General features: G+C 40.5%; 1 protein-coding gene across 1 annotated transcript; it reads left to right on the plus strand.

The window, feature by feature from the left end:
- Positions 1 to 8,440: 8,440 nt before the first annotated feature.
- Positions 8,441 to 14,121, plus strand: LOC132401208 (immunoglobulin lambda-1 light chain-like). The gene is made up of 3 exons (XM_059983195.1): positions 8,441 to 8,544; positions 8,646 to 8,996; positions 13,597 to 14,121. The coding sequence occupies exons 1-3, from the start codon at positions 8,502 to 8,504 to the stop codon at positions 13,923 to 13,925; spliced, it is 723 nt and encodes a 240-aa protein (XP_059839178.1). The 5' UTR covers positions 8,441 to 8,501; the 3' UTR covers positions 13,926 to 14,121.
- The last annotated feature ends 6,388 nt before the right edge of the window (positions 14,122 to 20,509 follow it).

Here is a 20,509-nt window from a genome sequence, read left to right on the forward strand (position 1 = left end):
GCCGAGACCCTTCGTATTAAATATTGAATATGCTTGCTGTTAAACTAAAGAGGGAAGAGCAAAAAAGCGCATCGGAGAAGATGTCAGAATATCGACTTTTAATTTGAAATGTCACACATTAACATTCAACTTTGCAATATCACAATATTTATCCTGTCTTCCATGTAAGGCTAACTTCTCTAGATTAGCAATACAGAAGGAATGGGTGCCTTAACGCAATTGTGAATGCTGAAATAATTCGTAAAATCACTAACATCAAATGATATTCATTCTTCAATAGCTATTCAGTATTTTGAGCGTTTTGGGCTCCAGGATCCACCATATTCTGATTCAGGTTTTCAAAATCAGTTCAGGTTTATGCAGAAACTAATAAATGCCCAGAAATTGGAAACGAGTGATAAATATCAGAAGAGCGAAGGAAGGGTTTGGAATCACCATATTTCCAATGTTGCCAATTTCATTAGTTCCATGATATTCTCTAGGAGTCTGTTAAGTTAGTCATCCTCCGTTTCCATCTATCAGATAAGGAGAGATTTCTCATAGGCTTATTTCCACCAGACTTGTATATTCACCCGGCACTTTACTGTCTCTTCCTCGGAATCCACAAAGCAAACAATTTGGAAGTGCTGCATTTGGACTCTGTATACAGATCATTGACGTAGATTGTGAACAGCAGTCGTGGTTTCTCTGAAACTATCTGAATATCACAATTACCCAAACAAAACGAGCCTTTAACCCTTAGCCCCTGTCAAAATATTGTTTCTAATACGGTGTTATTTTAAAAAATCTTGACTATTAACCCGTTGCTTTGGCGCGTGGGCAAGTGTATAAGGCATCGGTCTTGTGATCTGAAGGTCACTAGTTCGAGCCTCAGCTGAGGCAGAGCGTTGTGTCCTTGAGCAAGGCACTTAACAACACATTGCTCTGCGATGACACCGGTGTCAAGCTGTTTGGGTCTTAGTGCCCTTCCCTTGGACAACATCGGTGGCGTAGAGAAGTGTGACTTGCAGCATGGGCAACTGCCGGTCACCCATACAGCCCTGCTCAGGCCTACGCCCTGGAAAAAGAAACCTTCCAAGGCGCAAATCCCTGGTCTCACGGACTAACGGATGCCTATATAAATTAGCCCGTTGTTATGCTTCCATTCGAAGGCCTTCTGGAAGTTCATATACACAATGACACCGATTATATCTTCTGTATTCTGCTGCTAACAGCCATGAATAAGCCAGCTCAATGTTAATTCCCATTTATAAATACTTGCTGATACTGCCCATTTCCATAATTACTTTCCAAGGGCCTTCTTCCTTGTTCAATAATTATAGTTAGTTATTGCTTTATTTAGATAGATAGATAGATAGATAGATAGATAGGTAGATAGATAGATAGATAGATAGATAGATAGATAGATAGATAGATAGATAGATAGATAGATAGATAGATAGATAGATAGATAGATAGATAGATAGATAGATAGATAAATTATTCATCCCCAAGGGGAAATTCATCATTTTTCCAGTGTCCCATACACTTTCTCCATACACATACTCCAGTATGGCAGTGCGCAGCAGGGCCATGTTTAATATATTGAGGCTTTTCTCAGTTTTTGACGCGAAATGGGTGGGGGGCGTTGATTATTTGTGAACGCTGTATTCCACAGACGAGAGGACGGTAGGCTGATAATTGATGATCACTGTATTACACAGAGCGGAGGATGGTAGGCTGCCAATTGATGATCACTGTATTACACGGAGCGGAGGATGGTAGGCTGACAATTGGTGATCACTGTATTACACGGACGGGAGGACTGTAGGCTGATAATTGGTGAGTGCTGTATTACACGGAGGGACGACGGCTGACTGATGAGGAACGCGAAGTGCGTTTTCCGAGTATTGAATGGGATTCACCCAACTTGGGTTGTGACGCCAGTCTCTTCCTTACGAATTAACTCCCCCAACTTCCCTTTACCGACGGGAGCGAACAAACTACGAGTGTAGAGGCAATTGGAGATAACTTTTCTTTGTAAAGAAGGAAAATTGAGTCTCAGCTACTTGCTTTGCTGTTGTGGTAAACGTTGGAAAAGGTGGATTGGGTAGATTAGAAGTGAATTGCATTGTGAACCGTCCTGCTGAAGGGTTTCGGCTCATCGACTGTACTTTTTTCCACAGATGCTGCCCGGCCTGATGAGTTCCTCCAGTATTTTGTGTGTGTTGCTCAGATTTTGTCTGGTTCGTGTGTTGCGAAATTTTCATATCTTATTTCAAGTCAAATCACTTTTTATTGTCATTTCGACCATAACTGCTGGTACACTACACAGTAAAAACGAGACAACGTTTTTCAGGATCATGATACTAAATAAAATTGTACAAAAACTACACTGAACTACGTAAAAAAAAACACAGATAAAAAACTACACTAGACTACAGGCCTACCCAGGACCGCATAAAGTGCACAAAACAGTGCAGGCATAACAATAAATAATAAACAAGGCAATAGGCACAGTAGAGGGCAGTATGCCGGTGCAGTCCAGGCTCTGGGTATTGAGGAGTCTGATAGCTTGCGGGAAGAAACTGTTATATAGTCTGGTCGTGAGAGCGAGAAAGCTACGGGGCCTTTTCCCAGATGGCAGGAGGGAGAAGAGTTTATATGAGGGGTGCGTGGGATCCTTCATGATGCGGCTTGCCTTGCGGATGGAGCGTGTAGCGAAAATGTCCGTAATGGCGGTAAGAGGGACACCGATGATCTTCTCAGCTGACCTCACTATCCGCTGCAGGGTCTTGCGATCCAAGATGGTGCAATTTCCGAATCAGATAGTGATGCAGCTGCCCAGGATGCTCTCAATACAACTCCTGCAGAATGTGATGAGGATAGGGGGTGGGAGATGGATTTTCCTCAACCTTCGCAGAAAGTAAAGACGCTATTGGGCTTTATTTGCTATGGAGCTGGTGTTGAGGGACCAGGTGAGATTCTCCGCCAGGTGAACACCAAGAGATTTGGTGCTCTTAACGATTTATACTCAGGAGCCGTCAATGACTAGCGGGGAGTGGTCGCTTCGTGCCATCCTGAAGTCAACAACCATCTCTTTTGTTTTCTTCACATTCAGAGACAGGTTGTTGGCTCTGAACCAGTCCGTTAGCCGCTGCACCTCCTCTCTGTAAGCTGACTCGTCGTTCTTGCAGATGAGACCCAGCACGGTCGTGCCATCGGCGAAATTGATGATATGGTTGCAGCTGTGTGTTGCAGCGTAGTTATGGGTCAGCAGAGTGAACAGCAGTGGACTGAACACACAGCCATGGGGGCCCGCGTGCGCAGTGTGATGGTGTTGGAGATGCTGGCTCCGATCCGGACTGACTGAGGTCTCCCAGTCAGGAAGTCTAGTTTTCTAGCCTAGAAGTCTAGTCTAGATTTCGGTTTTCTGGTTCAGTTATTTATTAAGCCGTTCTTCGCATACAGTCCGTCTTTGCAAAGGAAGCAACTTTTCAGTGGGTTTTACATGGTCTGGTGATTCAGGTTGTCCTATTCCATTGTGTCCAGTCTGTGGCAAACAACGTAGAAATCCAGCAATGTCTCCAGCAAAATTGAAAAGGCACCTAACTACTAATCACAGTCATTAGACATGTAATAATGTTGATTATTCTAATCGGCTATTGGAATCTCAAAACAGACTAAAGCTTTGGTTAATAAAGTCACAGTCAGTAAAAGATTCAGAATTAAGCTATTATCCTGAAACGAAAATATCACACAGTTGTTGAGGACCTAACAATGCCAGCATGTAAAATTATCATGGGTGAATTGCTAGGACAAGATTCAGTACGAGAAATTGCAAAGATTTCACCCACAAAATTACGATAATCGATGTATTGATGACAAGTCACAGGATGCTGAAAAGATTTTGTGTGATAAGCTGAAAAACAACAGCTTCTCTATCCAGGTTGACGAGTCAAAAAATTGACCAATAAATGTCATGTTGTGGTATTTGTAAAATTTATAAGTGATGGTGAAATCCAAGAAAACTTTTTGCGTTGCAAAGAGCTTCCCGAAACAAGAACAGGCCAAGATAGATCTGATGTTTGATCTTCATATTGGAAAAAAGTGTCTGTCTTGGAGGAACTGTGTTGACATCAGTACTGACGGTGCCCCATCAATGGTTGGTTCTATGAGATCTTTCCTTTCTCTTGAGAAAACCGCATTTTCTGGCCGTCTCTGGAAAACGGGCTTGTTAGCACCTCGCTAACAGCCATTGGATTCCGCGGTGATAAACCTCCTTTCTCCAGCTTCGTGCATCTCCGGTGTCTGCAATGCTGGCCCAGCCAAACACTGGTTTTGCGAATGCTTTGTAATTTATTGCCTACGGCAGGAAATAACAGATCGTAAATGAATATACAATTTATAAAGTATATTTAAGAATGTTAATTTAAGCAAACTGTTATTAAATGAAAGTAAGAAAAAAAAAACAAAAAAGGGCCCATTACTCTTAAACAGTCAAATGTGCAGTTAGGTTGGAGCTTATCTTGAACTTGTCTGCCACTCATGCGCTGGACCCTCCGTCTGCGTGAAAGCACACACCACCATCTGAACATCGCTTGAAATCCATTTCGAACAAACGGGTCTCCCACGGGAGTATTGGTTCTTCCTTTTGAAGTCATTTCATCTACACAAAGCACCTTGTGCAACAGGTAGAGCATCCTCAGCCATCTTTGGCCATTGTCTTCTTCTGGCTCCCGCCAACCCAGCGTTTGTCAGTTCCTTCCCCCAATTCCACTATCCTGATTAGCTGGTAGCTTATTCCCAAGTTGAATAACAGCCCTTTATCTTAGCTCAAACCGAAACAAGCTGAAAGCAGAACAGACTGCTCTTACAGAACTGCTAAAATGAAATAACTACAGCTCGCGGCAGCGGAGTTCGGATGTCAATCTTGACGTCCTCCGTAAAAAATTTAAACATTCTTCCCGTGAAGCGCGAGTTTCTACCCGGTGGTACGATTTCCTCCCACGTTCCAAAGATCCATATTATAATTTGTCCTGTAATTAGGATAGGATAAATAAGTGGGTTTCTGGGCTGTGCGGCTCTTTGGGTCGGAAGGGCCATGTAAATAAATCAAAAATTAAGATTATTAAGATTGGATGTGAGTACACTATTGGTTTACTTACCAATATAAACAAAGCCTCTTGCCTTCCCAGCTGACTGTTGTTCACTCACACTGACTCGCTGTGATTTACTTATAGAAACTACGTTGTCTTCTAATACTGACATTACTATTTAATCTATTGCTTTCATTTTCAGTTCATGTAGATGGTTAGAAACGACACAGGAGACCGTTGGGCTTGCAGCTATAGCTTTCTGACTGGCTTTGTGGCTGTTCCTCGACTTCAGTATTGAATGCAACTTACGTACTTTTATTGTTTGTAGGACTTGTGTTTTTTCATGCACATTGGATGTTTGACGATCTTCCTTTTTAATGGGTTCTATTGGGTAGCTGCTTGTCAGGAGAAGGATATCAATGTTGTATATAGTAAACACTGACATAAATGTACTTTGAACTTTGAAAGAAGGGTAAGGGTTGTCAATAGCAATCCCGACATTATTCAGTGCCCTTCCGTTCACTGTGTAACACCTGCCCTGATTGGCCCTACCAAAGGTGAACAGCTTGCACTTGTCAGCATTAAATTCCATCTGTCATTTTTCAGCCTAGATTTCGAACTGGGCCAGATCGCCCCAGAAGGACTGATAGTCTTCCTCGCTGTCCACTATACCCCCAATCTTGGTGTCAACCAGAAAGGTGCTGATCTAGGTAACCAGGTTATCAACCAGATCAATGATATAGATGACAAACAACAACGAACCCAGGTCGGCTCGCACGGACACTCCACCAGTTACAGGCCTCCAGTAAGAGAGCTAACCATCTCCTGTCATTCTCTGGTTTCTCCCCCAAAGCCTATGTCTGAGCTATTTGATGACCTCAACTTTCATGCTGAGCAACTTAAACTTCTTGACCAGCCTCCCATGTGGGACCTTTTCAAATGCCTTGCTGAAGTCCATGTAGACACCATCCACTACGTTGCCTTCATCCACTTTCCTGGTAATTTCCTCGAAAAACTTGGTTCGTCTCGACTTACCAAGCAGAAAGCCATGCTGATCATCCCTGATCAATCTCTCTCTATCCAAATACTCATCGATCCTATCTCTTAGAATACCTCCCAACACTGATGTCAGGTTCACTCGCCTTCAATTACCTGGTGCATGTTTAGAGCTTTTCTTAAACAGCGGGAGAACATTGGCTATCCTGTAATATTCCGGTACTTCTCCTGTCCTTAAGAATCATGCTGTTAGGGCTCCTGTAGTTTCTGCAATTGCCTTCCACAGAGTTCAAGGGAACACTTTGTTAGGCCTGGGGATTTATCACCCTAATTTGCCTCAGGATAGCAACACCTCTTCTTCTGAAGTCTGCATAGGGTCCTCGATCTCGCTTCCTCTTTCCCTCGTTTCTATAGATTCTGTGTCCGTCTCTCGAGTGAATAGAGTTGCAACAAAAATAAAGATTTAAGATCTTCCCATCTCTTCTGGCTCCACACACAGTTTAGCATTCTGATCTTCCATAGGACCACTTCTGTCCCTTGCAATCCTTTTGATCGCAATATATCTCTAGTCACCCTTAGGATTCTCATTCACTTTGCAAACATCAGACCTTCCTTTTGCCCTCCTGATTTCTTCCTTATGTGTCCTCTTGCAATTCATATACTCTAGAAGTACCTCATTTGTCCCTACCTGCCAGCACCTGCGATGCTCTTCCTTTTTCTCCTTAGACATGGCCTCAATATCTCTTGAAAACCCTGAACACGTTTTCTTTAACTTTTGTTTCGACAGGCACATACAAGGCTTTTACTCTCAGATTTTCACGCTTGAAGGCCTCCTACTTATCAAGTACACCCTTACCAGAAGGCAGCCTGTCCCAATCCACACTTGCCAGATCCTTTCTGATGCCATTAAAATTGGTCTTTTCCAATTTAGATATACATACCTAACTAACTGTAATGACGTGAATAAGAGGAAGTTAAAAGAACCCGATGGGCGGACTGCATGTCGCTTTGCGTTCAATCGTTGATTGCCAAGAGTTATTCCCGTTTAAGAGTGAATCGATCGTTTAAGTTACTTTAACGAGGGGAATAGATTGCATATTTCTACGCAAAAGTTTCCGTGGTTTGGAGGATCATCAAATTGAGAAGGAGTTCACAGCTTTATCTTTTTCAATTATTTATCTAGTATTTTAAAAAGTCTTTTTTTCCCCAACACCATCTCCTGCAAAATATTCCACAACAAATTTCTGCAGTGTTATTCTTTATTGCTGTCTTGTTTCGCCAACTACTTATGTTAGTGTTTTATGGGTACAAATACTTTGCCATAAATATTTTTCTTTATATACAAAGCTAAAATAAAATCAACCAAGGCACCGTATTGTGCCCTTGAGCAAGGGTCGTCACCACACATTGCTCTGCGACGACACCTGTGCCAATCTGTATCGGCCCTTGCCCTTCCTTTGGACAACATCGGTCGCGTGGAGAGGGGATACTTGCAGCATGGGCAACTGCCGGTCTTCCATACAAACCTATCCAGCCTGCACCCTGGAAACTTTCCAAGGCGGAAATCCATGGGCTATCGAAACTAACAGATGCCTATAATAAAATTAAATTCAAAACGTTTAATGTCTTTGTCAAGCTTACTGTCAAAGTCACTCTTTCAGCTGATCAATAATTTTTATATAGTCTCTCAGCTGACGTAAGTATTTGTGTCCTGACAATACTGTATTCCGAATCCGTACATATGCTATGTGCCTGGCAACCTAGTTAAAGTAATAAACACAATCATGATCGATATATTTGATTTTGCATGTTGAATCACCCAATGTCATCACCGAATATAGCATTTTTAGCAGGTCGTACACTTTTGATTTATTCTGTTAATTTCTCGCTTACTCGTGGCGCTTGGATACATCTCAAAGTAACCGAGATATTCAAGGATTTTTGGAGTTTTCATTAAAAATCTACTAATTGTGAGGATCACGCATGATCACGATGCACGGTACACATAGCTGAAACTCATGGATAGGTTTCTTTATTGAAGAGTATCGGGTTTGTTGCAAGGTTAGTAAGGTGATTGATTTTCTGATTTCTGATACGTGTAAAGGGAAGGTTAAACATTTAGACAGATTAACTGACAGATACTGCGACGTTTATGCGGTTACAGATAAAAATTTGTGAACACGTATAACGTGCAAAATCACTATCGGATAGTTCGTCAATGTCGCCATTTCGAGCTGGGAAATCTTACGAGATGGCAACCTGAACACAGCTGCTCCATTCAGTCTCGGAATCTCAGCGTTAATTTGCATAAATGTAGAGCACATAATCACGTGGTCCTCTTCGTTGCACTGATAAGGCAAGGAGAGCCGGCCAGCGTTATACTCTGTTTGCAAACCGTGCACTTTGCAGAACTCATCCGAATTCACCATGTCCGGGAGGGTGGGAGTCATCTTGATAATTTGCGTAGCCTGTAAGTATCTAAGAACAGTTATTTGGATTTTTAGAGCGCTTTTATGTTGCAGATAATTAATCACATGAAGTCTGCCATCACATATTGTTTTATTTTTCTAGATTCAAATGCAGAGATCACATTAAATCAGGAGGGATCGTTGTCCGTTCAGCCGAGAGGAACTGTGAAGATCGGCTGTAGAGTGTCGGGCACCAGCTTGGGAAATTCTGATATAGCATGGTATCAGCAGAAACCTGATGGCGCTCCCCGATTTCTCCTCTATCATGATCTCAACCGGGACTCAAAGGGTACTGGCATTCCCGATAGATTCTCTGGAAGGTCTCAGTCTTCGAGTAACGCCGCATTTTTAACTATTAGCAATGTTCAACTGGAGGACGACGCCGATTACTACTGTGGCTGGTGGAAATCAGACGCGTTGCACTTCGGCGGAGGCACCCAGTTAACTGTAACAGGTAAGCAGCGCTTATTGTATTTTGTGCAGTTGAATTTCTTTATCATTTTATTGATCTAATTTTTAAAAGTCAATTGGATTATAGCTGCAACAATTATGTGAAGATGGCACTTTAAAAATGGAATTTAATCTATTTTGTGATTGTATTTGGGTGGTAGGGTGGAGATACATCTCTACCAGTGGAGGTATAATACGTTGCTTCCCTATGTAGCCTGCATGTTACCCTTGAGCAAGGTATATTACCGTCTCAGCTCCCTGATCAGGGTTACTTGAAACCATGTGAGCAAGTGGTGCATGGACGTACAATCAGAATTTCTGATTATGCGACCACTGACGCCAGACAGCTGATCTCTGAAGTGTATTGATAATGGCTTGTGAAGGCACTGCCAAGAAGAAGGCAATGGCAGACTACTTCTGTAGAAATATTTGCCAAGAGCAATCATGGTCATTGCCCGCGTCATAACAGCTTTGCACATAACGCCGATCATGCGTTTGCCCGCATTCAGCAGCATTCTGGACGTAAAAGCTACAACTTTTATTCGTCTCACGGTTCATGCAAAAGGAGTAAACAGAGAGAATAATTCCCAGCTTTCACTAATAGGCAAAACATCGCACATGGTAAATTACGAAATATTTAACTTAGAGACGTGAGGAGGTATTAGCAGGAAAAGTAATTTTAGTTAAAATATTTGATCCATGAGTGTTATTGTCCTATTTAGGGGTTCACTTATTCTTTAAAGCATATGAGGCCAAATTCTGTAAACCTGTGTCACTTGGGGGGGGGGGGGGTGGAAAGAAGAGCCTGTTTGACTCAAAGAAATTGAAAGGAACGGTTAGAATAGTTGCTGCATGGTCTGCCGAGTTCCTCCAGTGGTTTGTGTATGCGCTATTGTAGTTATAACACTGGAGGGACCCTGTGATAAGGAAATATCTCTCAATTCCTTTTGGACCGAGAATTTGAGTCTGATAACCAGAATCTCCCCCAAATCTCCCAAACCAACACAGAATTTAAGGATTAGTTTCGAACGCTAGAAATTCACGTCCTCGTTGCATCAGATTTTTACATGAGAAAGGGAGTCAATGAACTAATTCGAACAATAGAATAGAAGCAGAACTCTTTTGGAATAATCTATCACCAGCATGCTTTCGTTATTTTCTAAACTTAAGTCTACTGGGATTTATTGCTTGAAACTTAGTTCCATCTATAGCCACCTTAACGTAACATCAGATACGAAAACAACAGCCATATTTTAACCCAGAGCGCTAGTGGAAATAAGAACATCGTTGTTACAAAACGGTTTGAAGTGAACAATTGCAATCATGTATTAGGATGATGAACCCAAAAACGATTGACTTTTCACGGAGCTTTCTATAACCCTACCATAGATTGCATGAACACTGCAAACACTGAAAAGCTTACATGCTGCGAATTCTCTTTGTTTTTACAGTAACGTTAATGAGCATAACCGGCAACAAGATTAAATGGTTGGCAGTAACCTAATTTGTATTTGTAGCAATCATTCTGCAGTTATCTTGAAAGCGCAAATGACCTGATTTGGGCTATTTCTATGCACATTAACTGCTGCATTGAGTTTACATGGCTGGTAGCTCCTCCCTCTGCTCTGTATGATCAGAATGGGTTCCTCAAGTAATCGATGCTGCAGGGTTCAGGTTACTTTTTCTATACTGGACCGTTTCTGACCTGGGAATATTTGACCGAATTGTGTACGTTGCTGAAAATGTTTCATGCGACACGAAAGAAGTTAGTACATGAATTAAACACAGAGTTAAGCTAATTGACTTCATTCCGTTATTATCTCGCTGGGTTTGCGATAGTAAAATTCATTCCCGTACGTTCTCCTTTCAAACCCTTCAAGGGTATGAGTATGATGAGTTAAAAACAAATTGATTTCACTTACAATATCGCGATAAACAGTGGCAAGGCCAGGACATCATGAGTTAGATAGAAAAAAAGCTCCTACACTGCCTATCCGTTCGTATTAACCCTCAACAGGTTATGGGAATTTTGCAGTAGAACCGTACCATGGAACAATATATAGAATTTAGTTAAAGAGATCCACTGTTTCATCTCCAGCCTCAGGATCAATCTCTATTTAGGACATGAGGCTTGGCAAGCGATTGAATGGGTGTTTTGGTTCCAGTCATCATAAATCTATTAGTTTTTAAGTAAGTTTTGAAAAACAAATAGGATTAGTTCGCAAGTTGGAGCCTAAATTGGAATAAAGCAAAATTTGATGGGATTAGACCAGAACTCTCAAGGATTGATTCGGAGAAGCTGTTAGCAGGTGCAGTGACGTTTGGCAAGTCGGAAGCTTTTGAAAGTGTGATGCAGAGAATTCAGGGCAAATATGTTTCTGTCAGAGTTAACGGCAAGGTAGGTAGGATTGAGGAGCGCTTCCTGATGGAAATGTACAGAGGTTCTGCTCAGGATACAGAAAATGTGATGTAGAGCTAATTGGGATCAAGCAAAATCTGTTGAGAGAATAAGGAGTTTTGGGGCAAACACGAGGAAATCTGCAGATGCTGGAAATTCAAACAACACACATTAAATGGAATTTTGCAATTCAGTTGATGAAGAAGGTAGGAACAATTGTGGACATATCCTTAGCAGATAAGTTGATCCGAAGAGATTCTTTGAATATATTAAGAGCAGCGAGGGAGAGAAAAGGTCCACGTAAGGATTAGTTTGATAGAGGATGTGTGGAGCCTCAGGAGACTGACGTGGAATGAAATCGATACTTCCAATCTACTTTACAGTGGAAAAGTCACAGAAGCTAGGAAATTCAGAGACAAACAATGCGATGCCCTGAAGCATAATGATATTATGTAAAATGGGCTGTTGGGATTTTTGAGGAGAGTAACAGTTGATAAATCTCGAGGACTTGCTCTCTATATCCCCAAATGTGTAGCAAGCTTGGGAACAATTTGCGGGGATCTTTGCCGAGACTTTTGTATCTTTGTTAGCCACACGCAAGTTCTTGGAAATCTAAAGTTTGGCTAATGTATCATTTTTACTTGAGAGACTGCAAGGATAAACTAAGGAACTACAGGTTGACGAGCCTAACATTAGTCGAGGGGTACTACAGGCGATTCTGCGAGACAAGCTCTAGAAACATTTGGAAAGGCAAGAGATTAGGAATAGTCACCATGATTTTGTGTGTGAGAAATCACGTCTCCGAAATTTTCTTGGCTGTTTTGAAAAGGCGACCAAAGCAAATGACATGGGTAGGGCCGTAGTTGACCACATGGAAGGGACATCGTGGATTATAATGAACGGCTGGGATAAACTGGGATTGCTTTTCTTTGAACGCATAGAGGCTGAAGGGTGACATTAGGATGAATGGTCAAAGTCTATAATTAACCCCTCTCGGGCTTCCAGACGGGTACGTGTATCACTTTTAACCGACGTTTCGATGACAAACTCTGCCATCTTTATCATGAAGGTGGAGTCTGTCATCGAAGCGTCGGTTAAAATAGATCACTGTACCTGGCAGGAAACCCGAGAAGTGTTTTTTCGGCATATACGCCGGGAACGCACCAGATTCTCTTTGGTCAAAGTCTATTCCCAATTGTCACGGTTCTTAAAACTGGAGGGCATGGATTTAGGGAGATGGAGGAAAATTGAAGGTTATATTTATTTCCACAAAGTGGGTGGTTATATGGCAACACGTGCCAGACGAAACACCTGTCAGGTGTTGCAACTGTTATTAAGTTTAAAATACGTTTAGAGATGTACACGGAGAGGTAATGTTCAAAGAGATACGGAGCAAATGCAGGTGAATGGGTCCAGCTGAAGAAGACGCCTTATTCGGCATCGACGAAGAACTTGTTTTCTTGTTGCATAATTCTGTGACTCCAGTGTGTGGCTCGTATTTCCATAGAGTATTGATCGCCTTAGAGTAGTAAATGTGTTTATGGATCAGTTATTGCATCAGTGGCTCATAACTCAGGACTGCACAGCAGAGGGAGATTGTATGAAAGTCTCCATTTCTGCCTTCATCGCATTGGATGCGGAGAAAGCTGAAGGTGGAAAGTGGAGAAGATGCCGCTAGAATTTGGAAGTGTGCGAGTAGCGCTCCATGTTTACTCAGGTATCCTGGGTGATTTGTTTAAAACCCATGCAGCAGAGCGATCCTCAGTCTTCTTGCATAGTCACGCATTTAGAGCATGACATCTCTCTGTGAAGACCGCGAGGTAGACGCTCTGCAACGGATAAAATAAATCACCCTCAGATATATGAGCATTTATGGACAAAAGAAATAATCGAACTATAATTGGAACTGCGCAGCCTATTCTAGCACGGGAGTAATTGCATTGCGGCAATGTAATTGCGATATTTTTGAGTCCTGATGCTCTTGAAAATAACCTCACCGGTCGTTTCCAGTCACCGCACCGACCTATTGCCGATTGCTTAACACGCATTCGGCACCGTTGTACAAAGTCTGTCCACTTTTTCCGCTCGTCGTTGGTGTTGAACTTGAACCGCAACTTGCCATCTGAGTCACTACGTCACTAAGTATTAATTGATTCACACACGATTTGTTATCGTTCTTTAATATGGACATTTTATTTCATTCCAGGTGGAAAACTGACCCGTCCTTCGATTACTCTTCTTCCACCCGCGTCAAAACAGATCAGTGAAGGACAGAAGGCGACTCTGGTGTGTCTGGTCAATAACTTTTCCCCTAGATCGGCGGAGGTTTCCTGGGAAATGGACGGCAAAACCGTGAAGGCTGGTGTCCTGACAACTCGAACCGTCCAGAATAGCGACCAGACCTACAGCCTCAGCAGTTACCTCACCCTGACCGCCTCGGAGTGGAACTCACACGAAGAGTACACTTGCGGGGTGACACACCAGTCTCTCGGGTCTCCACTGAAGCGAAGCATCCAGAAATCGGGCTGTGCGTAAGAGAGAGCCGGCAGGCTGGGTGCGTGGTGTTACTTGTGGTCGGGGACAGCAACGTTCTATGATTGTTTCCTTTCTATTGGCGAGCGGATCCCGAAAAGTAGAACTTTAACAATATTTACATTACAACAAAAATTCACTTTGTAATTGAGTCCTACAATCGTTTGTTTAAATAAAGTAAAAGATGTTTCTTCTGGCAGCCTGTATATTTTGTATGTCAGCAATTGAGTATAACCATAGGCCTGTAAATCGCTAAATTCATTGAGATGACGAACGCCATCTTTTAACGTCGTCTTTGTGCGTAAAACAGCTTGGGATACTAAAAGCGGACATGAGGTTACAGGTTATCACATGAGCGGACATGAGGTTACAGGTTATCACATGAGTGGAGATGCCGCGGTACAAAAACAGCGGCTACGGGCGTTGATTTATAGCAGCGATTCCTGTAGTCACTAGCTAACGAAGGTAACATATGTTAACAGGGAATACAAAAAAGGGACAATCAGATCCTATTCCGCTCCGTATGTTAATGCCCACAGTCAGAAATGAGCAGCAGTAGTTCGGTACAGATGGAATTCGCACTCATGCAATCTCAGAGAAAGAAGGCAAAAATTTGTAAAGGCTATGTTTGCTGTTATATCCTTTAGCTCGCTTCGTAGACTCGGAACGGTACCACAAAACACCATCTCAGAACTGCTCGGCATTTTTTCCAATGCAAGCAGAGCAGTAAGAAAGTTCCATCATGAACTGCTGTCAAAATTCTTTGACAGCTGATGATGTGACTCTGGTTGTGTCGGTTATTAACCATAAAACTGGAATGAGGAAAAGGGCATTTTATCCTCCTAACATGTTCAGATATATATAATCAAGTTGTAGTTAATATTCGACCTCAGCACCATGTTCCTGACTCTGCCTTAATATGCAGATATGCGTCGATTTTAATAACTGTCCCTTGAAAGGGTGGAGAATTCCACCACCGAATGCACATTAAGTGCGTGTTCTTGACTGAGGAGCAGGTTGTGCCATGTTGCCATTTACGGGAACAAGACGGAACGCCCCAAAGTCAGAATTCCGCGAAAAGGCCGGGAGTGCTTCTCACTTCATTTTCAAGTAACAACCGCTTCGTCTGAGACTGGAGCCATGATAGTGGACTCCTCATCTTGGAAAGTCTCTTGTTTTCATGCAGCGTGTTAAGATCTGTTGGGATTTTTAATTTCATTGAAATCTCCCCTCATACTCGTAAGTTCTCGAAAAAACAGACCAAACTATGCAAATTATTCCCATATTATTCTCAGTGAGTCCACTGTCACTGGAACTAGTTTGGTGAATATTTGTTGCAACTCCTTCATCTCTTTAAGCGGTGATATCAAAACTAGTCAATGACGTCACTATTCGTGTACATAAATCTCTGTCATGACAAAGGCTAAAATAACATTTGTCTTCCACGTGGTCTGTTCTTCCGGCACTTCGGCGCTCAGGAAGCCGAAACCTATTTAGCAGCACCACCGTGAATGTAATATACTCTGATATTGAGATATTTGTAAAATATTTTAAATTTGGAACGGGTTATCAGACAATTAAACTAAAGTTTTAATCAAGATTAGTTCGTGAAACAGATACACAAATAGTTAAAATAATACATGAAAATAAGCCAGATTTAAACAATCTATCTTTCTTTTTATACAACTGTCCTGTTCGCTACACCCCACAAGCAATGCTGTCTCTTATGGATTGAAGTGTGAACCTGGCCCAAGATACAAGTGTCAATAACAGTGCAATGCTGGGTCCTGTCTTTTCGGTTCTACTACAGCGCAGCATTTGGTATAGCAACAAAAACTGACCAGCATGCAGATAGTTTTCAATAAATCGTCCTCAAAGCTTGAAACTGCGCACTGTACAAAGAATTACCAATTCCATGTGGTCGAAAGAAAACTTAATCAAAAAGGCAGTGCTGATCTAGTCAGAAATTTTCCGTACAACTGTTAACATACGATTATATATACTGAAAATCGCTAAAAATAAACCATTTTTTCCACCGACGTTCGACTTTTTAATAGAATATAAGCATATTGCGCTTTGGATCAACGATTGCTATGTTTGATTAGTGGACGAAGATACAAGGCGTCAGATGTTCTGGTGGTTGTCGCACTCGGGCTACCATTGCTGGGGTGTGACGATATTAGGTAGAAGTAATCGTTGACAAGGATTCTTATGAGAGCAGTGATCAATGTACGTAACGAGAAGACATTAATTGTGCTCATTTTGGGATTATTTAGAGTTTGGATTTGTCCAGCTGTTTATCGATCCTGAGAATGCCTGTGAGGCGAGTAAATATTTCTCAACAGTGTATTTAAATGTAGGATGTTTCCTCCTTGTCACTGAGATCATCATCAATAGTTTGAGACTGGTACTTTCAGTAACCTGAATGGATTCCTTGGCCCAGGCCTATTGAATTCATCTCGCCCACCTCCCCGTCATTGCCAAAGCAATCCTCATTTAAATGTCCATTTTATGCTTGCCTGTTAGGCTTTGCTTAAACGTGGCTCTTCTGATAATGCATAATAAAGCGAAGTCTATAAGAATTCCCCGAAGGTAATCCCAGTCAATTCTCCAATGACCACCTTTGTCTGTTCTTAGGTTTAATATTTCTGCAGATATTTGCAGTCATCTTTGAAATAAAAGTAAGCTGACACAAATCAGCATTTCTGTAAGCATGCAATATTTGATTTGATTAAATATCTGATTATATTATAGGATCCTTGCTGTAAATTAGTAACAATTTGGTCGCATCTAACAAATCAAGGACGGAAGAAAGATGCAGCAGTACCAACATTGGACCACCTAGCTCCACCGACCGCCTATCCCTGCTCCAGTAGGACCACGTCTCTTACCCATTGTACTGCTAATCCTCGTACACCGTGCTTTACGAGGTGTTCTAAAATCCTATCAGTGTCACCGACGAACACCATATATGTCTGATCTCTGAGGAGAAAGTTGGGAATGCTTCATATAAAAAGAAACATTTCAGTTCTAAGATTATCCAAATCTTCACTCAAAGACGGTTGACTCCAGACCTAGTTTTGACAGCTAGAGAAAAGGTTTCCCAATATCTGGTTTCTCAAACCAATTGAGGAATTTTAACAGAGATCATCTCACATACTGTGAAACTACAGTAACCTTCCTCCAGTTTTCTTAAATATCTGTTTAATGGAAATTGTTTTCACCTTAGGAATTGATTCTGTCCACTATGCCGCACTGACTACAAGCAAATATATCGTGTCTTAGACATTGAAAATGCACACTAGGTAGAACAAAAATTGTGGTCTCTGGAACTTCCTGTAAAATATGAACAAGTCAGTTATATATACAACCTACCTCCTCAATGCGAAGCCAAATGATAATGCGTGAAAGTAATATTGTAAACACTTTCCATTCCATTTGAAAATCAAAACTAAAAGATCAGAAACAAAAGGTCAGCAAAGCATCAAAATATGGACTCATCACTTCCCGCTAATTAATTATAAAAGTCATCACTTTTGACGTATTGCTCTGCAACACCGCAACCTACGGCGCAATATGTTGTATGAAATATCATCACTCCAGTTTTCCCCATTTCCGTTTGACTTATCCGATCTCGTCGGAAACTACTTCTATATTAGTTTCACACAGCCACATCGACAAGTGCAGTAGGGGCTTTCAGTATTTCAGTGAGGTGCCACTCTTCTAAACACTGGAGAATTAAGGTATAGTATTTATAACTCTCCACATAGAATTAACCCCTACTCCTGCATGCTAAACGGGCGAATCCTCTTCATTTCTTCGCATTCGTATCCATCCTTGGTGAGAGAATTACAACCTCTTCAAATTGGACAGCACGGTAGCAGTACGAGCCGGAGGGGTACCGGAGTTCAATCCCGACGTCTTTCGTCAGTAGTTTGTATACTCCTCCCCGTGAACTCGCGGGTTTCCTCCGGGTGTTCCGTTTTCCTCGCACGTTCCAAAGATCTGTATTGTAAGTTGTCCTGTGATAAGGCTAGGATTCATAGGTGGGTTGCTGGGCTGTGAGGTTCATTGGGTCGGAAGGGCCTGTTCCACGCTCTGTCTCGAAATAAATAAATAAAATCTTCTGATGCCGTCCCGTTAAGGTGGGTCTGTGAGCCCACTATGCTATTTTACCATTATAATCATGTCCTATTGCCCTTCCCGCTGATTGCTTTCATTTACATCGACTTTAGGTGATTCATTTGTAGATCCTAAATTGTCTTCTAATACTGACGTTGTAATCTATTGCTTTGATTTTCAATTCGTATAGATGGTTACTTCATGTTCCTAAAGGACAATCAACTTGTTTAATGTTATACTTTTCCTTTTCTTTCTTTTTCAATCTTTTTATTGAATTTCATATATATAAAAAAAAACAACACATAATAATGAATAGATTACAAATTCAATAAACTTGAGATTACATTAGTAATAGGATAATAATATCCTATTAAAACGTCCATCAACAAAAGGTACATAAATCAATCAAGTCTATATAAATATATATGAAAAAAAAACAAAAATAATCATCGAAAAAAGAAAAAAAAATTGAAATTATATATGAGAAAAAATATATATTGAAAAAAAATACTAAACTAAAACTAACATGGGCAATAATAGCACTTTATAAATATATGAAGGTGTCAAGAAAAGAACTCCGGAACTCCATACCTGAACAAGGATAAGTAGAGAAAAGGATCTGAAATAGGCCAAATTAATTCATATGAAAGTGTCGAATAAATGGTCCCCAGGTTTCTTCAAATTTAATTGAAGAATCAAAGATAGTGCTTCTGATTTTTTCCAAACTCAAATAAGAAATAGTTTGGGAGAACCACTGAAATGTAGTAGGAGGATTTACTTCTTTCCAGTTTTGTAATATAGACCTTCTGGCAATTAATGTTACAAAGGCAATCATTCGTCTGATTGAAGGGGAAAGCTGATTGCCATCTTCATTTGGTATACCGAAAATTGCAGTAATAAAATGGGGTTGTAAATCGATATTCCATACTGAGGAAATGACATCAAAAATGTCCTTCCAATAGTTATGTAAAGTGGGACATGTCCAAAACATGTGGGTCAATGAAGCCACTTCTAAGTGACATCTGTCACATTGAGGATTAATATGCGAGTAAAATCGGGCAAGCTTATCTTTAGACATATAAGCTCTATGTACAATTTTAAATTGTATTAAAGCATGTTTAGCACAAATAGAGGAGGAATTAACCATTTGTAAAATTTTTTCCCATTTATCTGTTGATATATTACATCGAAGTTCTTTTTCCCATTCTTGTCTAATTCTATCCGACATTTCTGGCTGTATCTTCATAATCATGTTATAAATAAAAGCTACTAATCCCTTCTGACAAGGATTAAAAGTAAAAATCAAATCTGAAAAATCCGATGGAGTTGAATTAGGAAAAGATGGAAGAATTTTATGTAAGAAATTTCTAATTTGTAAGTATCTAAAAAAATTAGATTTAGGTAATTCAAATTTGTTGGATAGTTGATCAAAAGACATCAAAGTACCTTCAAAAAAAAGATCACGAAAACAATTTATACCTTTCCTTTTCCATATACTAAAAGCTTGATCTGTCAATGAAGGTTTGAAAAAGAAATTACATAAAATAGGGCTGTCCAGAGCAAAGTTTTTCAGATTAAAGAATTTGCGAAATTGAAACCAAATTCGTAGTGTATGTTTAACAACAGGGTTAGATATCTGTTTATTGAATTTGGCTAAATCAATAGGAAGAAAAGAACCAAGAACGGAAAATATAGAATATCCCTTAACCTCACTACATTCCAAATTTACCCACTGTGGGCACACAGGTGAATCCAAATCTAGTTTCCAGTACATTAGGTTACGAATATTATTCGCCCAATAATAAAATCTAAAGTTAGGTAAAGCTAGACCACCATCTTTTTTAGACTTTTGTAATTGCCTTTTGCTTAACCTAGGATTTTTATTTTGCCACACAAATGAGGAAATTTTTGAATCAATATTATCAAAAAAAAATTTAGGAATAAAAATTGGTAAAGCTTGGAATAAATATAAAAATTTCGGTAAAATCATCATTTTAATAGCATTAATCCGACCAACTAATGATAAAAATATGGGAGACCATCTTGTAGTAAGTTGCTGAATTTGATGAAGCATAGGTAAAAAATTCAGTCCAAATAAATCTTTATATTTCTTGGTGATTTTTATACCTAAATAGATAAAGTTATCAGTAACAACTTTAAATGGCATCCTATCACTCAATAAAGTTTGCGCGTTTAAAGGGAATAACTCACTCTTATCTAAGTTTAACTTATAACCAGAAAAGCTACCAAATTGAGCCAACAAGGATAAAATAGCAGGAATAGACCTACTAGGATTAGAAATATATAACAACAAATCATCAGCATAAAGCGATAATTTGTATAACTTCTCATTACGGGTAATACCAAAAATATTAGGAGACTCACGAATAGCAATAGCTAAAGGTTCTAATGCAATATTAAATAATAAAGGACTTAAAGGACAACCTTGTCTCGTACCACGAGAT

This window comes from Hypanus sabinus, chromosome 10 (genome assembly GCF_030144855.1).
Source record: "Hypanus sabinus isolate sHypSab1 chromosome 10, sHypSab1.hap1, whole genome shotgun sequence".
NCBI classification, from domain to species: domain Eukaryota; kingdom Metazoa; phylum Chordata; class Chondrichthyes; order Myliobatiformes; family Dasyatidae; genus Hypanus; species Hypanus sabinus.